We start from the raw sequence: 20786 nt of genomic DNA, 5'->3' as shown, positions 1-20786 counted from the left end.
GTGTAAGATGTCCTGTTTTCATGCTTTATATGTTTTCTTTTGCCTGCGAGTTTATTTCTGCCACATTGTGTCAAAACAAGCCATGCCTATGGGATTGCCATAGCCTAGGATGTATTTTTTCATTTTCAGTGGAAAACATGATTTGAGGTTTCTTACAGTCTCCCCGTTTAAGATTTATAGTGTGGTTTATGGACTGATCTGGTATGATAGCACTCTATCAGGAATATTGCTAGTCCTGACCATGTAGTTAATGGTATAATGATACTTCATTTTGTGTGTTTGTAGTAAGAACATTATTATCACTTAATGCCGTTATTGAAAAGTGCTCAGCAACACATGTTCTGACTAGATTGTTTTTATGATTGAGCTGACAGAACCATTTTTCTGGTCACAGCCTGCCAGTTCACTTTGTCTAGCTACCCAGATACACAGAATCACATCTTTGACATCTTCTCTTCTACAGATCTGTTTTCTGCTGCCTTGACTTAAAGCAGAGTACCTCTGTGGCCTATCTCACTCCTTTGGCCCCAATATGACAGTAATTGCTGCAATCAGTTGTGCTCTCTTATTTTCCATTCTCTGTGAAACAAGTGCATTAGTGTTGCCCAACTCCACTGACCTATTCCTGTCAGACAATAATTTCACTGACATTGAGACAGCTTTGGCAGCTCATCTGGACTCTGCAAAAATTCCCAAAGCCAGGCGGAAGCGCTACATTTCTCAGAATGACATGATTGCCATTCTTGATTATCATAATCAAGTCAGAGGCAAAGTCTTCCCACCTGCTTCCAACATGGAATACATGGTAAGTGAACTTGTTTATTTCAAACAAACTGTAAGTCAGTGATTTTATTTTCTTAAACAAATTGTTGTGAGGGTTTAATTAAGTAGATAAATGGTTTTTTGTCTATTATTGCTTACTAAAATGTCCCATCCTTACATTTTTAAAGCTGCATTAACTTAAGAAAGCAAAAGCTGAGTACTGAAGTCTGAACCTCTTACTTGCCCTGTTCAGTTTTCATTTCCATGTGTAGTCTCAATGAAGGTTCTGGGACTCAAGTAAAGGAACTGATGAGTTAACTGCTTGTTAGCCTGAGGAACAGTGTGCAATTACAATGTGTGTTCACAAGTTTTAGGATGCTAATCATTAGTAGCTCCATTGTTTTTGTGGACTACACCGAAAATTGTTGCCCTGATGTGGGCAAAAAAGTAGCAAATGACTATTTCTAATATAATACTTTTGGAAGGAATATGGTAAGACTGTGTTTGCAGAGTAATTCATCTGATGCACTGTTTGTCTCCTGTTCATGTGCTTTACTTACTGCATATTGTTTGTGTACACTCAATGCCTTTACTTTTCCATCAAATACAATGCTGCTTTTAAATATTTCTCTAGTGTTTAGGATTTCAGTCTGCTCAAAACCATTTTGTGGCAGGCAGATTTTCCCCATTATTGGCAAATACTTGTAATATGAATTATCTGTTCCTGCAAATATGATAGAAATTATTCCTTCACTGTGATTTCACACTTAGCACTACTAGCTAAAGCAGTGTTAATTGCTAGTTTGTGTTCCAGCTTTGAATGCATGCTTCCTGTGGGCCTCTACTGTTAAACATAGGTTGGCCAATCAAATTTATTTATCCTCTAAGTAATGTATTCTCACTGTTTTGAAAACACAGAGAAGTTGTGTCCTAATAAATGCTTAAAGTCACAGAGTTTCTCATATGACAACAGATGGTTAACAGGTTAGAGAAACAGGACACCATCATCTTAACATAAAAGGGGAATAACAGTAATAGCAACTGCTCCTTTTTAGCAGCTAACGAGTAACAATTTGGACATGTTTCTATCACAGATGTAACTTAAATCTGGATTTGATCATATAATCTGTTCAGCACACTGCAGCAGCACCTCAAAATGCTGAGTCAATCCAAAATATTGTAGAATGAAGACTGTTGGCTGAGTTTGAAGTCTGGTTAAGTGGAAAGGTCAGAGACAGAAGAAACAAGGAGGTCAGAAGTCAAGCTCAGTCATCATTTTCATTACTGTGCTCTCCACTGATGTTTCCTTTGATTCTGCATAAATAAACTTTGTTGTAATGTCTAAGGGAATGGCAGCCTACCATGCCCTTCCTTGGTTTGTGTGTTTTAGAAATGTGCTCCTGCACTTTGCTTAAGTGAAGCCAGCACCCTGTCATATTCCTGAGGGGTTTGTAAGTACAGTGTTCTTAGCCTGTTTAGTAAAAAACCCTTTAAAACAGAAAGCAAGGTTCCTTGATTAAATCCATTTTAATGCACTCATAAACTGCCAAGATTTTATGTATATTGGTTGGGTATTCTGTGGCAGCTTTGCTGTAGCACTGATACAAAATCAAGATTGAAGTCATGCTCTTTACAGCTTCCATACTATTCTTTTCATTGCCTTTCTGACTATTGCTTTTACCAGTACCAAACAGCCATAGGATGTACCTGTGTTGCTTTCAGCATCAGCCCCATCAGTAGTCTCAAATGCAAGGTGGAAGGCTTGCTTTCACATTTGATTTGCCAGTCTGAAAGTACGTTGTGGCTTCATGCTCCAGAATTCAGAGAAGGACCTCAGGCTACATAGGTAATGATCCAGACTGCAACTAGATCTTGGATCCCCCAAGTGACAGTCAACCCCTATGCCATCAATCCTCTTTCAAAATAAAGTAAGTCTTTGTGTCCCATGTAACTACAGAGCAAAAAAAGCCCAATGAGCAACATCACACATGGTGTGCTCTGTCCTCTGTGTTGAGGTCATGGCAGCATCTATTTAAATTTTTTCCTCTGTGGTTACAGAAGGGTTTTGGTAGAAAGGCCTTGAAGATGACATGGTGCTGTAAGCCATACTAAGACTGGAGACACCAGTATCAGTAATGCCCAGTTGAGTTTGCTTTGTCCATTCTTCAGTTTCTGAGTAATTTTAGCATGTGACACAACATCTATAGTATCTTACAAGGACACCAGGTTACTGCTGCTATAGATAAAATATGTTGTGTCACTCAATACCCATTTTCATAAATAAGACAGCAAACTTATTACCAGCAGACAATGTGTGCTGTACTTGAAAGAACCTTACACAGTGTGTGTTGCTGTCCTGAATACTATGGAAAAGAGCAGGGGTAGTGAAGAAAATGGCTTTACCCATTTTCCCTAACAATGACTTAAACGGATATCGCATGTTAGAAAGCTCGAATTGCTTACAGATGCAGTAAATTGTGGAAATCTTTTGTAAGTATGTTGAAGTAAAGGAAAACTAAGCAGTTTGGAAGCACAAGAAAAAAGATATTTTCTCATCTTTTCTCTGTTCACAGTCATATTAAACTGTGTTTTGTTGTTTTTTCCTAATTCTGTCAGGAACTGTTTTTCTCATGAATTACAGTATTGCATTCTCACTTCTGTACAGTTCCATTTGCTTTTTGTTCCACACTGGTAACAACTCAGGGTTTAGCTGTATGGGTTGGTTCTTTTGATTCCAGTTCTCCAAACCCAACCTTTTGGGGGTCTTTTCTTCTTGGCACATTGTGTTCCCTCCCCTGATACAGTGTGCATGTTCAATGCATTTATAGATCCTTCATACTCCCTGGGTGTTATTCTGTTTGCCCTTACTGTGTGGAAAGTTTATGTGCTGTAGGACTTTGAATGAGAGGTCTTGAAGAACAGCTTTGAATTCACATACATTACACAGACGAATGTCAGATAAACATTGAAGTAACAGAGCTGGGCTAGCGTTTTAATTTTCTTTGGGAGAGGTGTGTCTGAGTGATTCTTCATCCTGCTGTTGCATGAAGTCCCCAAGTGAACAACTGAGGAGTCAAAAAACATGATGGGAGGCATTGTTCTGTTGTCAGTCCCCAATGAAAGAAGGTGGTGTGTCTTATGCGAGTTATACTTCAGGAAATCTCTCTGTTGGGACATTGGCACCCCATGCATTAGATTTTTAACATACTTCTTTTGATTCTGACGTTACTGGTGCCTTCAACTGGAAGTTGTTCTCCAGTCTTTGCTTGTGCTCTAAAATCTGAGGGTGTACCTGCAGAAAGATGACACCATACTTTTGACCTGCCGAAAGGTGAAGACCATCTACTTGGCCTTGCATATTTTTTCTGGAGAAAGCAGAATGATTACCATAAAATTCATGATTCAGAAAAAGTAAGTTGTAGAATTGCCAGGAGCTTTCTAGTGTGAAAAGTATTTAAATCTGTTGATGCAGTGGAAGCTTGTGAAGAAATCCCTTTCACTGAATGCTAAGCTGTACTACAGCAGTCTGTTTTTTCATTCTGGGACATCTCAGCTACCTTGTAGGCCAGTAAATATTTGCAATATGATGCCAGCTGAAATTTGAGTATCATAAAACATGTCTTTTAGTGTGCATTGATACTATCTTTAGGCTTCCAAAGTATTCATTAATAAAATATCTGATTCTCATAGGAACAAATGTTGTTATTACCTTCCCTACAATCATCCCCACTTGCGGCCCCTTTCTTCGCTGTCTGTATGTATGGTCTTAGTTGTAACTCAAATCACTGTGTGTGGACAACAGCTGGTCGAGGGGTGCTTACATACAGAATGTTCTTTACAGTGTTGCATGGAGAAGTAATAACTCTGATATAACCAGGCCTTAGTGAGCATTGAACACTGTTCTACATGACATTCCCATAGGCAAAGTGTGTTTTAGTTAAGAATATTCTAAGGTGAGTTGAAGAGACACAAAGACAAGCGTGTGTAGTTCACTTCTGGCTCTGCAAGGATGCAAGGTCAATAAAGTCATTACTAGACTAGCAGTAGCATGTCTGAAGTATGTAGAGGGGACAGGATTGCATACTCAGAAACATGTTTGTGGAATTCTGTCTGAAGATTTTAAGAGCGAAAAGTGCTCTAGATAAACCTGAGCCTGCTAATGTACAGAAGATGCTCAAATATAGTTTCAATTTTGTTCAATGATGTATAACTGCCCTGTTGTTTTTGAGAAAATCTTCCACTTGTTGAACATGTCACTCTGTAGGACTCAGAAGAGTAAAGATTTGCAGACTAACCTGAAATGAGTTTGTAAGAGCATGGTGCTAATAATGCCAAGGTCACAGGTTTGATCATTGTATAAGATATTCACTTAGGAGTTGGACTGGATGATGCTTGTGGATCCCTCCCAACTTAGAATATTCTGTGATTCTGTGACTCTGTGAGTTAGTTTGGCTACGCAGAAGTTACTTCATGTTTCTCATCAGCAGATGGCAGAGGAACTGGAAGGGAATGGAGAATCTGAGCCTATTAGTTTCTAGTAAATCCACATAAAAGACCATGATAAAATGGACAAAGGAAATTACTTATTATTCTAAAAGAAAAGTTAATATGTTCCAAAAGAAGCTCCTGCAGTGCTGTGAAGAAGTCCATGTGTGTCATGCTGGAACTGTACACTCTGTATGGCCCAGCAATGACCCTCTTTGCTGAGTTGATGAATTTGGATTCTTGGCTTCCTGTGCCAGAAAATTTGCAGACAACTTACAAAGCCAAGTCTGAGAATCAAGAAAATAACCCACTTATGGGTCACAAATGTAAATAAGAGCATTATATTTTCACTTCTAAATCTGAAAGTCTTGATAAAAATCTCTTGATTCAAGGTGATCTTAAAGATATTCTGTGAATATGCAGTAGGTGATGGATAATACAAAATGAAAAAATCCCAACAAACCTTCTTCAAATTTTGCAAAGTCCTATTTAATACCTTTTATATGGACATAGAAAGAGCGAGTTACTTTAGTTTTTTCTACAATTCAAAAGCATTTCTGATAAATAAACTCAGCTTGTTTGCCTGGTGTTTTTTGCTGTTGTCAGTGTGGTTTTGTACAGACTGTTCTAAATTTTAAAGGACATTTTGTTCTTCAGTCGTTTGCCTTGGCTTATCTATATGGTCCCACTGAAATCATGCATGTCTGTGAGTAAGGGTTGCAGGGCTAGTTCCTTCAAGATTTATGTCTAATGAGTTGGATAGGATCTCTTAATTCATGCAGTTTATCCCTGGCCTATTGCAGGACTTCCTTCTGCATTATATACATATGGTTTTCATCTTGTCTACTCCTGAACACATAGAGTGATGCTGTCTCAGTCACATCTCTTGGCAAATATTTTACCTTAGGAGTAGAAATGCTTTCCAAATGTCTAACAAATATTTCCCTTTAAAATCAGATAATTAATCTTTATATGCATTTTTAAGTGCCAATAGTATTACTCTCATTTTTCATTTCATTCATTACCCTTTGCATGTTTACTGACAGTTTTCTTGGCATTAAGATGCATATTATAGTTCTTCAATTTCCATGTGCATGTCATTACAATACTTCTGCATATTGGATCAAATTACAGTTGCACTCCATTTGCAGCTACTTTGTTAAATTAGTGAACAACACTCTTAAATGTCAAAGGAGATTAGGCCCATCATTTAGCTATCCATGTTTAAAGACACCAGTGCCATAATGCAGTGAAGAATTTACTGGCAGCCTATTCTTTCCATTGAATAGCCCTATTCCTTTAAATCCCCTATATATGATGAAGGTTGAAATGAAGTAATCAGATGATGACTTAGGGTACAAAGATCTTAATATACCTTTCATAATGTCAGAGTACAAAGTAAATGTAAGTATAGTCCACCCTAGTCTTCTGAGAGGAGAGAGATCAAGATGCTTGGAGCTTCCCCAGTTTGCCATGGCTTTTGTCTTAGTCTAAGCTGGGAATTCACAAGTGAGGTAAGAACAAATGTGAAAGACTGTAATGGTGGAATGTGTTCACTGGTTCCAGTCTCTGCCTCCTACTACTTATGTTTCTGTTCAGCCAATTGATCATGTCCCTTCTGCCTAGTACCATAACCCAGCACCAGGAGTGTCTGAAGATCATAGACTAATGAATTCTGGAATATTGATCCTCCCAGAAAGAATAATGCAAAAGGAACTGATGTGGTTTACATGGTTACAGTTAAGGGTGTCTGCATCATAGCTTGAAAAGAAGCAGTTATTTAACAGCATACTCATCCCTTTTCTTCAGTGGAGGTACAGTGGCAACTGACAGCTGAAAGAAAGCAGAAGTAGGTGGAGCTTACTTTGTGCTACTTTTGGCACGATAGATTACCTATCTCTTATGTCTCACAGGTGAGTTTAGCCACTTAACTATTTCCTAGTGCACTACTGTCAATAATGCAGTGCTGCTCTATTTGGCTATCAGTGAGATGTAGGATGCTGCCCATTTTTCGAGCAGTTTCATTTACAGAAAGCTAGGAAAGCCTGTCCGGTCTCAGTAACTGCTGTTCATCTGGGGTCAAATCCAAGTGGATGCTACGTATATGAAGTACAAAAGCCATTTGTTATGTTCAGAGTGAATGATAGAAGATCTCTTCAAGAATTGAATGGAAAAGACCCTTCCTGGAAAGCACTCCTTGAAAAAAATCTAAAAATCTTCCCGCAAAATGCTATTGTTGACAAGTATTGTGGAAATCCCCAACACCCCCCCCCCCCCCCCGTGTTAAATTTGCTTTCAAACTAGAGCTCCATTCCATTGTTCTATCATAACAATTTTAAAACTTCCATCTTGATGGTATTTTAGAAGAGAGTATTTACATTATTTAAATTTTGTATTAACAGAAAGCCTTCTAGGAGTTTAAACAAACAAAAAACAACATAGTAGAGTCTGAGATAAAAAAAACCCAGCCTGCTCAGAGCCCTCAGAATTAGACATTCCTTTATTATTAAATGTAGCACCTCTTGAACTTCTTGGCTAAAAACAGAGACAGGGCATTTTTCACAAGAGTCTTGATCCAAAGTACACAATACTTTGTTTCATACATGAATGGAGATGATAGTAACCTCAAAGCTCTCCACATCTTTATGTTCTTTTCTTACCTGAGAAGAGAAGTAATCTGTTTGGATCAGTGGAAATGCGTGTCCTAAAGACAGCAAAAGATGGAACTCCCAAGACAGCTCCTTGTTTGCATTTTGTACACAGAACACTGCTCTCAGCTCAGGCACCTCCATGTACTAATGCATCTGCAGGTGCCCCAGGATGCAGTTTGAGGTCTCTTTTGATGCAACTGAGGATGAACTGGTTTTGCAATTCTATTGATCTTTGTGATATCTGTTAATCTGTATCAAGAGAAAGAATGTTAAATTGATCTTTCTTCTGAGAATAAAGAACTATTGTTCTTAATCGTTATTCTGTAGAAAGAAGAAATTTCTATGTGTTTTCTTTTGTGTTGTGCTGCCATATCTTTCAGCTAGAGCTACTTAGAAAATGGTATTTTCTTTGAAAACTTAAGAAAAATAGTTTCTGATTTCTTTTAATGAAAAACTTCAGTAGTTATTAACAAAAAAAAAAGAAAATGTGGGGTTTTTTCATATAGAAGAGAAACAAAACTCTACAAAAATGCATTTTTCATTCATGTTTTTTGTTGCTAAAAAAAAGACAGTTTGCTCTGATCATATATAAAATAATAGAGGTCAGACACTCTCCTGTGCAGACTTATGACCAATTGCCAGGGTGACATGGAGCTAGACAAAGTTTAGTTCATTTTGTTACCACTTTTAAGATAAGCTCCTGCCAACTAAAATATGTCTTGCAGTAGGTTAGAAAACCACTGAATATTTTAAGATATGTAGCTCTGATATTTAACTTTTCCAAAAGCTAAACAAATAATAGCATATCAGGGAAGCTTATTGTTATTAAATCTGACAGCCTACCAATTTTCTTTGTTTCTTGTTGTTTAAAAGTCTGGTGCCAAATATGAAAAGAAATGCAGACATCCTTTAAAAGAGACAAATTGACTATTTGCAGTGGTCAAGCTTCAAATGATAGAACTTTGTACCAAACAGACTATATAATATAAACTCTTGTGTGAAATATAACTTGAATTTTCATAGGAGAAGTATTTCTGGCAATGAGTTTTCTTGGACATCTGTCTGGTGATGCACTGATTAAGACAGACCTAATACTGAGCCCTTCAGAAGTGTGAATCAGATGTTTGGAAGTTTGATTATATGGCAGTAAATTTACTATAAAGCATTACACAGTTTTACTTTGAGCTTCAGTGGACCATTGGACAAGCAACTTGATGTATGAACCCTCTATTTATTTGCAAAATAAGGATGTACAGAACTGTGATTCCCATGAAGATTTTCTTCTCTAGAGAGTAGACTCTCTAGAGTTTCTATGCATATGAGAAAGGACCTGCATGTGTGGTAGGCATAAATTACAATATGCACAGAAAAATTTTTAACAGGTGGAAGTTGAGATTAAAAAAGATTCATATTCTTAGAAAGAGAGCCTTGAGTCCAAATGATCTTGAAACACAAATAAATATATAAAGTTTTCCAAATCTGTCTGTAAGTTCCAATGAGCTCATATGTTTTCATCACACGGTATGTATTGAAAAAAAGTGAAGGCAAAGAGACAAGGCTCTTTCAGTCACTGTGCTCAAAAAGCATGCATGCAGAAAGGGTGGTTGGATTGTTTTATTAAGCTTTGTGCCAGAGACGGGATAGTGAATGCAGAGGGGAGGTTCTGCAGAAAGTTTCTAAACCTGAAAATGCTACAAGTTTAACTGTTTGAAAGTGAAAGGGAAAAGTTATGCAAAAGACTCCTGCACACCCTGCACACTTCTGTGGGATTTCTGAGGAACAGAGAGCACGTGCAAGTGGTGCTGCTGGTGCAAGGCTGAGTGACTCGTGAGGACAAGACCTGCATGTTGAAGAGTAGCAGCCTACATCTGCTAATCCTCTCTGGGACTTGCACTAGCAGCTGTGGAATGCAGCTGCACAGATGGACTGGACATGATGGATTTCGTCTCTTGGCTCCACTGTGTTTTTCTCAGGAAGAAAATGCTTGAGTCAAGGTTGTCTTCTTTCTCACTTGCTGCCATTCTGGAAGTAAGAGCTTTTGATCTTTAACTGGGTAAACAACCAGAAGCACACAGCTACTGGAGAGTAAAATAAGTCTGAGGTGAAAAGGCTAATTTTGTGACTGATCACTGCTAAAAGGTCCTACTGGTCTTCTTTCTGAGGTGTCTATGAACCACCGTGGATTTGTTTGTGTGAAATAACAAGCTGAATATCACTAATGTGAGTCCAAAGTAAACATATATTAATGACAAATAAGATGCCAAAACTGGTAAGCAAATTGCCACTTTTTATTACTTCAAATGTAGCAGAGTTGCCATGAAACTCTATTCAGATTGCATATCCCAACATTTCATTTGCCATCTCATCACATAACTGCAGTCATGTAAAAACGCTGTTGCCGAAGGGACTGATAAAAGTAGCATACTTCACCTCTTTGCTCTGGATTTGTACCTGGTGCTTGAAACTCCAGCCGTAGAGTTGGTGGCAGCCAGCTGAGGATCTAGTCACACAATGACTGTCCTGGCATTATGGTCTGCAGCCTTGCTTAATGGGCACTTGGGGAACTCCTAAGAAGGTAGTGGGCTACTTGGATGTGTATCTTTTGTTTAAAGTACTTGTTTTACCATTGAGAAACAGGCATAATACTGTCTTGACTGATATGTCATGTTAAAAAAACACAACAACCTAACCCAAACTGTGAGGTACTGAGGGCTGTGCTGGTAGTTAATATTCAGAGCAACGCTCTGCTGAGGTTTCCTTATACTCTTGTGCAAGTGAGGGGGTCATCCTTGCTGCAGACAATAAAACTGAACCAGAAAAGATTAAGGATCATGAAGATATTAGTGTGTGGTTCAGCAAAAGAAGAATGAGAACACAGTTTTGGATCACTTGAGTGCTTTAAAATGATCATTAACAGACTCTCCAGGCTACTAGATTGAAAACATATCTTTCAGGATTCCCCAGTTAGCCCATGTCTTCGATTTTACAATCTGTCTGCTGGCAATCTCTGGAAAGGAGTACTCCTACTTACCATATTTCTTTTCTTATTTACGTGTTTCTAAAAATGTTCAGTTTACTCATAGATACCTACTCAGGATGAGAAGATGATTAATACAGTGTATCACAGTTTGTTCTGCTCCCTTTGTATTTAGATCACAAATTCTTGCTAGCTCTTGCCATTAATAACCATTTCAGAGTCCTTGCAGAAAAGAGGAGAGTTCATTGTCATTTGATTTGGTAGTGATGTCTCTCTCATACAGCAAGGCATGCATGAAGATACAACAATACTAAGTCAGATTTGCTGAGAACATCTGGTAATCATGGATATGTGAAGTCATGGTTAAATTACACTGACTGAAGCAAAGCTGAGATTAAAAACTTGATTTTCAGGATCTGAAGCCCATCATTGGTTGTAATAAAACATCGAGTCTTGGAATTTTAGTGATATCAAAAAAGTGTCATTTTGGATCTGTACCTTTATTAAAGCAGGGGCATATACTCACTATTGGCCTTCAGTATAACTGGGTGGAAGAGTTAATGTCAGACACTCCTTAAGGACCTTCTTTTTTCATGGAACACATCTCAGTTTTGCTGCACAAAAGGTTAGAGTCTTCTTAGTCTTCTCATTTAAATGAAACATCTTTCTCCTGTTGCAGAACAGGAGGTAAAGCTGAAAGCATCAAGGTGACCTCTCTACTCTATCTGTAAGTAGAAAACATCAAACAAATTTACCAAAACAAATTACATGGAGCAATTTTAATCCTAATCACTTTTTCAGGCTCTGCTAAGAGATGTTGCAGCAGTGCATTTAAAACAAAGAGTTTGAAACTTTTTTTTCTTTTTAAGTAAAATTACCATAGGGTAAATGTAACCAAAGTAGCTGTATGTTTCCAGTAATACATCAGTCCTTTAGAAAGTTTTCAGTAAGAGCAAGTGATTAGGTTTGGCTCCTAAGGTATGTGTTGACCAGAGTGTCAAGAGAAAGCAACCTTTAAATGACTGATATTAGGAGTACAGTTCTTCTTGCAATGAAAATGAGCAGGACTATGTTTCTAAGTTCAAGTTAATAGTTAGAAATGGTTTTGTACACAATTCCTCAAATTAAAACATAGCTGTCAATGTAGAAAGGGAACAGCCAATTATTTTTCAACCAATGTTGTGGACAGATCTTTATAATATTGTAGTTGTTTCTTTTTCATGATCAGCTTGTTTATTCAGCTTCATTATTTGAATACCTAAGACCATAGTTGTGACCAGGGCCCCCTGTTCCAACAAAGCTATTCCAACAAAGAACAAAAGAGTAATTTCATCCCTTGTACATATAAAGTATCTAAGAACAACTAAAAGATAGCAATAGAAACAGCTATAAAAAGGGAGGGTACAAGGGAACTGTGACCCACAACATTAAAAAGCTTCCCTTGAGGAAGGCAATTCGCTTTTTGAGCTTCAAGAAATTTCATTCAACATGAAAGAGATTTTGTTTTACACTCTGTTGCTTATTACTCATTCTGGGGACTAAATATTTTGCTATCTTTTTACAGAGGGAAACAAACAAAACAAAATAAAATCTTGGATGAAATTCTAGCTCACTGGCAAAATTCCTGCTGACTTTATTAATGCTAAGATTTTATTCCTAACTCTCAAGAAGGATGTGCTGTGTGAGTGCAGAGAACACCCCAGAGCTACCTCACGAAGTGGTCGCTGGTGTTGAAATACTCTGTGTAGAAGCACTGTCCTGTTCCTTTTCAGATCTCTTGATAATTTTCAAGTGGCATGTAGTTTGGAAGTGTTTTCTGGGGAGCAGTGCAGAGAGAACAGTCAAACAGCTTTCTAGGAAATTAATCTTTGGATCAAGAAAGAAAAATAAATTGTTTGAAGGATGTTCATTTCAAGTTGCCAGTGGAAGCGTGGTGACACACTTTATTGCAGCTCAGTTAGACTCTGCTGAGGAATGGGAGGATTTCCATGCTGGATCAAATCAGTGATCTGGAGCTTTGGGGGTCATCTTTATACTGGATGGAAGGAAGGTGACTTCTTCCCCAACTACTTAAAACCTAACAAATAAAAATATGCTATCCCCAGGGAGAGAAGAAACAGTTTGGCACTAGGAGTTTGTATGATCAGAATTTGAGGATGAATCACCTTCTTGGATCTTAACCCGCTGAGCATGGAAGTCTTTCTTCTTTTTCTCATTTACAATTCTGTGTTCATGTCAAGCAGCTTTCTCTGATGTGTGTAATAGGAATACTGGATTGTCCATAATTTCAGAGTTTATAATTTTGTTAATCACTTTGGATTTTTTTAAACTCTGCTAATTACCTTGAGCTTTTTAATTTCTCCACATACAGAAACTGTCCCTCTTCCTTTCAAGTTACTTCCATTTCTCTTTCTAGGATATTTTTGTATTTCTTTATATGCTGCTTATCTATGTACACCAATGAAGTTTCATGGGTTCAAAAATCTAAATGTCTTTGCCATGTTCTCTTGCATGCCCCAAACAGGGGACTGAGTTGAGATACAAATTAATACAAGTGTGGACTCAAGATCAGACTTCTTTTTAAAGGGCTGAACTAATGGTACAGTCTTTTGCAATTTAGAATATTGTAAGCCATCCCCCCTAGTCCTATCACTTCATCCCAGTGCAAAAAGTCTCTTTCCATCTTTCCTGCAGGCTCACTTCAGGTACTGGACAACTCTATAAGGTCTCCCTAATTCCATCTCTTCTTCTGGTAATAATCTAGAACTAGTCCTAGAGTGACTGAGACCACCTTTTCTTCTAGGAATATAAAGTATAATGAAATAAGGAAGATGAACCATTTAATCTTCTCCCATTAAATAAAAATGATTTTCATAGCAGTAGAGGACTCTACAAAGGCTTTTAACCAGCCTGCTAATGAAGGAATGGAGAAAATTTAAAAGATGCCGCATATGCTAACCTGCCCCTTATTTTTTAATCAGTAGTTATTTTCTTCTTCTTTGTCCCTAAGTTTTTTAATGTTTGCCAAAAATTTATTCTGTCCAGAGTGTGGTCAAGAGTGAATAGATAATGGAAAGCAGAGTGTACTATACCTGACAAACACAACATTTCAACTGAGCTTGAAGCAACACTCTGAAGCTTTACCAATCCCATGCTGCAGGTGATTCCTGAAAACCAGAAAATGAAGCTGAGGAGTGAAGGTGAACTAGAAATACTGTCCAAGGCAGGGGCTGTGCCTTGTTTAGAGTGGGTTTTCCAGTCTTCACATTTCTTTCAAACACCTAGTATGCTGTTTTGTGAGGCAATTTAATACACAAAAATATGCTGGGTGGAAATCAGGATCTCAGTGCTATTTGTGCAAATTCAGTACACATTTAAATTATTGTGGGAGTGCAGCCAGGTCACTTGGGAGCAAGCACGCAAACCTCATGTTCAGCCTCCTGGCAGGAGCACTTATGCCAGAAGCATGATTAATCCCAGCAAAGGAGGGTGTTTATGGGGTGTCACAGTCCTGGCGGAGCAGCCCCTTATGGATACACACCAGGCAGCTGTGTTTGGACCCACACGCTGGATCCATGTGCTCCTCTGCTGCCCTGTGTCTGGGCAGGCTCCAAACGCTGACTGTGGCCTCAGCCACTCAGCACACTCCCCAGGTAGACTTTTATGGTTGTACCTACTCTTTAAGCCCTCTTTTTGGGACCACTGCTGTACCACAGGGATTATAAAGGCTTTTTGTACACTGGCCACATGCAGTTAGTTAACTAAATGGCAGGCATACAAAGCAGAAGAAATGTCTATGCACAGTTTTCTTAGCCTTGGGCCTTGGAGCATATCCTGTGTTTTGGATGGTGCCATATCAGTCCTGTGTTCCTTCTCTTGCACCCTTGTTCTCCAGCTTAGCCTTATCTTCCCAAATTGTATGCTTATCTCTATATCCTCCAAGAAACTCCCTTAATTTTTCAGAGCTGAAGTCTAAGTGTTCTTTGGCTGGAAGACCATTCCTCTATAGCATACTTTTTCCTAACACCTCTCTTTTGTCCTCATACTGGCAGTGTGCTTTGACTTTGTTCTGGGAGCTTTTCTAAACAGGTGTAAAGTAAATCTTCTCTGTGTTAAGCACCACCTTTCTTAACTGTCCCTAAGCTGGTTCAGCTTGAATGGAAGATGATTTGTGTTAAGGGTTCTTACTGGTCTCTCTGTGCTTCTTCTTTAATCTAGGAGGTACTTCACCCACTTCATATTCATAAAAGCTTTGTTCAATGGTCTAGAAATTTCATGAAATTTCATAAAATTTACCAGATTTTGTCCTTCTCACTAAGAGAAATTTCAAGAACTACCAGAGTCAGGGCATGAATTACTGTCCTAGTCAATGGTCAGTCTTTTCACTCTGCAAGTTAGTGAAATTAAAACTGAATTCAGTGTTAGAAATCATTATTAGTGTGTGGTTCAGAAAATATTTGTGATGTGGGCCACCTTATGCTTTAAAAAGTTTCTTATTTCATACCTCAAAGAGCATGCTGTATTTCATAGCCACTCAAGATTTATGAGTTTGGGTTTGCATTTGTGTTTAAAAAGCTGTGATGAGCTGTGTAGGCAATTTTACCACATTCCGTTCCTGCCTTTGTACCTGCCACTCACTACAACTATCCTGTACCTAAGCACTCTATTCAGGGGATTCAAAATATATGTCTAATTCCAGAATCTACAGCCTACTTGGATGTCTCTTAAACACTAAGATATACTTAGATTTGTGTGCACTTGTAATGTAAGAGTGAGATATTCTTTATCCAGAGCTCCAGTAGATTCTATTGCTGATATCTCCATTTTTACTGAGACAAGCCTGTTTTGCTGTGGAGAAAGCAGCAGAGTTACAAATCAGGCATGTAATTGAGCAGGCAAAGCATATAAAGGCGACAGTGTTTAAGTTCACTTGTCATGTTCCAAGCATTGCAGAACTTAAGAAGTCATATTGTCCCTTCTTACTGAGCTGCAATCTTTTTACTCCAGGCAGTGAGCAGTGTCAGTTCCCATGGAGAATAAAGCAGTGAAACTCATACTGCACCTGGAAACTATCCATAGTCTTTCCCTTTCTGGAATCCCTTTTATTGACCTTGTGACCTCAAATATGAAGAGCTGCCACACACATTCACGCTGGCTATAGATACTCCTGAGGTCCTATTTCAGATTTGTTGGGGTTTTGTGGGGTATGTAATACCTATGCTGAATTATTCTTCCCCGTGTTCCTCTCCTTCCCTTTCTATCTGAGTCCCAGCCAGCATTTCACTCCTCTTCACATATGGATCTCATCAACACAGAAAGGAAAATGGTAGAAGAATGCCTTTTGGTGAAGGGATTTTCCAGAAAAAAAAGGGGAGAGATCTGAATACTTGGCTTCCTCTAATGATGTGGGCAGGAATTCTGTCTGTCAATAGGGCAAATCCTGCTGCATCTTGTACTTGCTGCTTCTTAGTTCTCTGCCTGTTTCCAGATGTGATGCATTATAATAGTATATTTGTGAGTTAAGGTACTTGTTTCTTGGGTTCTAGCACTATGATTGCTATTTTTTTTCTATTCTGCTGCTAAGGATATTTTATTTTGTTAGGTTTGGGATGAAACTCTTGCCAAATCTGCAGAGGCTTGGGCTGCTACGTGCATTTGGGACCATGGACCTTCCTACCTACTGAGATTCTTGGGCCAGAACCTGTCTGTAAGAACTGGAAGGTAAAAGAATACCCTAAAACCCAATTATTTTGTCAGCCTTTGAACCACTTTTGAGATCCAGATCTTGGACTGATGCAATTGTCATCCTCTATCTGTATTCTATATCTATCTATGTTCATTTGGCTTAAGAAGATTATTGTTTAATACTGTGCCACTAGTGTTTCTTTTTCTGTATTTTTAAACAAACACAGGTATCGATCTATTCTTCAGCTGGTAAAGCCATGGTACGATGAGGTGAAGGATTATGCTTTCCCTTATCCTCAAGATTGCAACCCCAGGTGCCCCATGCGATGTTATGGACCCATGTGCACCCATTATACACAGGTTATATAAATTACTTTTCTCTATTCAAATATACTGTCCAAAGCTGGACTTTTCTGTGATGTATTTATACCTCTTTCTCTCTCAAATAAATATGTGTATGTACATATATATGTATATTTCTTTTCAATTTGAACTTCACCAATAATAAATATTTATTCAGATGGTTTGGGCCACTTCCAATCGTATAGGCTGCGCAATCCACACATGCCACAATATGAACGTCTGGGGATCTGTTTGGCGACGAGCTGTTTACTTGGTATGCAACTATGCCCCAAAGTGAGTTGCCTTCTTTTATTTTTGTTTATTTTTTTCACTTTGTGCATGTTTTGGTCCTCTCATAGGACTGCTTACTGCTTTTTCTGCAGCATGACCTCTATTTGTGCTTTTTCTTTGGGCTATTCCTTTATTCGGACTTTTCATCTGAATATTAAGAAATGTATGACTTTGATGTACAAGGAAGAAAAGGAACCAACTTGATGTGTATGGAACAAAACCAAAAACTTTTTTTCTATTGTTGCTGTTATTATTATTATGACAATTTTGTCTTACTTCCTTGTGCTGATTCCACTTTACTTTGAATTCCCTATTTCTTCACTCTTAATATATACACATGGTGAGCTAGACTTTCTGAGGGAAGCAATTCCTCTGTAGATCAGGTGTTTGATTTACTGGGAGGTAGGCCTATGCAAACCTCACGAAGTTCAGTAAGACCAAGTGCACCTGGGCTGAGGCAATCCCAAGCACAAATACAGGCTGAGTAGAGAATGAATTCAGAGCACCCCTGAAGAGAAGGACTTGTGGGTGTTTGTGGATGAAAAGCTCAATATAACTCAGCAAGGCACAGCTGCAGCCCAGAAAGCCAACCATATCCTGGGCTGCAGCAAAAGAGATGTAACTAGCAGGTCAGGGGAGGTGATTCCCCCTCTCTACTCTGCTCTCCACCTCGAGTGCTGCATCCAGCTCTGGGGTCCTCAGCACAATAAGGAAGGATGTGAACCTCTTAGAGTGGGTCTAGAGGAGAGCCACTAAGTTGATCACAGAGTTGGAACACCTCTCCTGTGAAGACAGGCTGAGAGATTTTGGGATGTTGAGCCTGGAGAAGAGAGGGCTCCAGGCTTGTTTGTATCGGTTTTCCAGTACCTCAAGGGGACTTGCAAGAAGTCTGAAGAGAGACTTATCACTAGGTCATGTAGTGATAGGACAAGAGGGAATGACCTTAATCTGAAGAAGAGCAGGTGTAGATTAGACATTAGGAGAAACTCTTTACTATAAGAGTGGTGAGGCATTAGAATAGGTTGCCCAGAGAGGTTGTGGACTCCCCATCCCTGGAGGTATTCAAGACCTGCTCTGAGCAACCTAGTCTAGGGAAAGGTTCCCTGACCATGGCAATGGAATTGGAATTAGATGATCTTTAAAGTCCCATGCAATCCAAACCATTCTGTGATTCATGAATGGTGATGATACTCGTTGTACGCAGCATACTTTGCTTATGACCACGCTGCATAATAGCATCCATAGCACTTGTTCCATGTAAAATCCATCAACCTAAGGTCCATTTGTACAAATATATCTCATCCTGCCTTCTGCATTACCGTCCTTTAAAGTACAGGCCACAGACACATGTAAGGGGCCCTAGACCTATATCCAGTAGCTTGAAGTGGTCTGTGTTAGGTTGAAATGAAGAAATTAATTTTCTCCCAAATACTATTTTTAATATATCTCCATTTGAAAAAATATTAAATATTACAAACTTTGTAGAATACTTTCGTTTTCATATATGGGAAAAAATGGTTTTATACATTAGGCATTATTGAAAACTGATGCATTGTTTGTGTATCAGTTAACAATGAATTAATGACATTTTATATTTTATGAGTCTAAAAATCCCACTGCTTCTCAAACAACAAACCAAAGCCTGCCACTACGAGTTTTTTTCTGAACAAGATTTTGAATAGACCTTCCATTCATAGGTAGTGGAATAGTGATTCTCACATCTACTTCTTTTAGAGTTACAAAAATTATATTGAGTGATCTTGCCTGGATTAAGTTTGTATTTCTAAAATTCAGCTAAGTTGAGTTAAGGACACTGAGCTTAGAGTCCTTGGGCACACACAGAGAAATCTGTTTGCCAGTCAGTAAAGTCTGTGTCCGAGTAATCAGCATATCAGAAACTTCTCTAAATAAGAAGTTTCTAACTTATTGAGATTGAAATTTGGAATTTAGGATTTAGAACTCTAGTAATTTTTATTGATGCTGTGCTGTAATGCTGAAAAATAGTTGTGGTCCTGAAATGAGGGGAAAAATAAATAAGGAGGATAATTGCAAATTTTGGAAAGGCCCTGCTCTGGGTTATCTAACAGTACAACACAAATCAGCCATGTGTTGCATAGCAAATGAAGCAGAAATCAGTTTTCAGCAAACTCTTTCTGGATTTCCATATCTGTTATCAAGCTACATATATTTCCTGAGCACTTAATCTGCTGTACCCATTTGGAAGAGAAGTAGGAATGAGCAAATTATTTGAGATTCCTACTTTCTTCCAAGGCTCAACCCAGACCAGGGTTTTTGATCCAGTGTTATTGGCTGGGAGGTAGGGGATGACAAAATGTTTCATAAATAATTGCATTACTCACTACTATTCCACGTCACATGAAAACTAAAGGAAAGTTCTCTGCTCTGTGAGACATAACATTTAAATAAAAAGCTAATTTTAACTTTCAGCCTACATCATGAGTGTTCCATGAATCTCTAAAAGCCTGTGGTTTATATAAACTCCTAAAAGTCTGGACGCATTTTTCAGATGTTCCTAGATATTTCAGTTACCTCTTTTCATATGATCACCCTCCAGATTTTTCACCCTTTTCCCCTAGGGACTATTACACAGCTCTGTTGAGCAGACAGGAGCCCTCTTTCTCCTCCCATTGGCATCTATGAGCCCCCTGGAAATGTCCAAATACCATTTTTTAAAAACATTACTGGTGTAATACTTTTTGTCTTCCCTTTTCTCTAACCATGAATTCAGTCTCAGAGCTTCACGGTGTGGACCTAGGGTAGCACAACCTAAAAGTAAGATTTAACCAGTTTGTTTTTTCTACCTTACAAGTACAAGCTTTTAAGATAACTGCTAGACAAAAAGGTGCTCAAGGAAAACCTTTCACCAATGCTTATTTTGCTATTTTTTCATAAATATAGCCCTCCAGTAAAAAATACTATTATCCCAGGATCAGAGAATGAAAAATTGCTTGGCTCTAAAAAAAGCAAGAAGACTGGGACTTCACCACAGAGACCAAACGATGTGCCATGAATGTCACTGGTCTGGGCTGACATGGCCATTCTCTTCTGTTTTTTTGTGAATTGCTAGGTCAATGTTTGTCAGTAAACTACAGAAATAATTTAATGTCGTGTTTTTAGTAACAGACCATTAATAGAATATCAATGAAGACACTAATCACTTAAAACAAGTAAGTTCAATGATTTTTTTCTTCCACTCTGAAATTACTAAACTCTTTTTTTCCATATTTTCAGGGGGAATTGGATTGGAGAAGCACCATATAAAGTAGGAGTCCCATGTTCAGCATGTCCTCCAAGCTATGGAGGTTCCTGTACTGACAATCTTTGTTTCCCAGGAGTAACATCAAATTACTTATACTGGTTTAAATAAGTTAAGATTTACATTATTTTGAAGAAAACTCACAGATGAGTTACAAGAAGCTTGTATATTGAATTTTGCACATGTTATATATAGAGAGATATTGTAATAATACTCTGATGTTTTCTTTTGTATGCTTTTGTATAATTAACTTTCAAAGTATAGTATAATTTGGTTTTAACACTTCAGGATTTAAGACTCACTTTATCCCTTTCAG

General features: G+C 38.3%; 1 protein-coding gene across 1 annotated transcript; it reads left to right on the top strand.

Annotated features, from left to right (window-relative positions):
• Positions 1-532: 532 nt before the first annotated feature.
• On the top strand, positions 533-20581 carry PI15 (peptidase inhibitor 15). Its single transcript, XM_071553079.1, has 5 exons — positions 533-805; positions 16478-16596; positions 16788-16920; positions 17081-17196; positions 20446-20581. The coding sequence occupies exons 1-5, from the start codon at positions 533-535 to the stop codon at positions 20579-20581; spliced, it is 777 nt and encodes a 258-aa protein (XP_071409180.1).
• The last annotated feature ends 205 nt before the right edge of the window (positions 20582-20786 follow it).

Source organism: Pithys albifrons, chromosome 4 (genome assembly GCF_047495875.1).
Source record: "Pithys albifrons albifrons isolate INPA30051 chromosome 4, PitAlb_v1, whole genome shotgun sequence".
Taxonomy (NCBI): domain Eukaryota; kingdom Metazoa; phylum Chordata; class Aves; order Passeriformes; family Thamnophilidae; genus Pithys; species Pithys albifrons.
This window is presented reverse-complemented; position numbering and strand designations above follow the sequence as displayed.

Bases quoted from the DNA above. Each gene is read 5' to 3' on its own strand.
- PI15 (XM_071553079.1), top strand. From the start codon at position 533: ATGACAGTAATTGCTGCAATCAGTTGTGCTCTCTTATTTTCCATTCTC. The intron at 806-16,477 runs GTAAGTGAACTT...TTATTTTGTTAG, and splicing joins CTTCCAACATGGAATACATG to GTTTGGGATGAAACTCTTGC. The intron at 16,921-17,080 runs GTTATATAAATT...ATATTTATTCAG, and splicing joins TGTGCACCCATTATACACAG to ATGGTTTGGGCCACTTCCAA.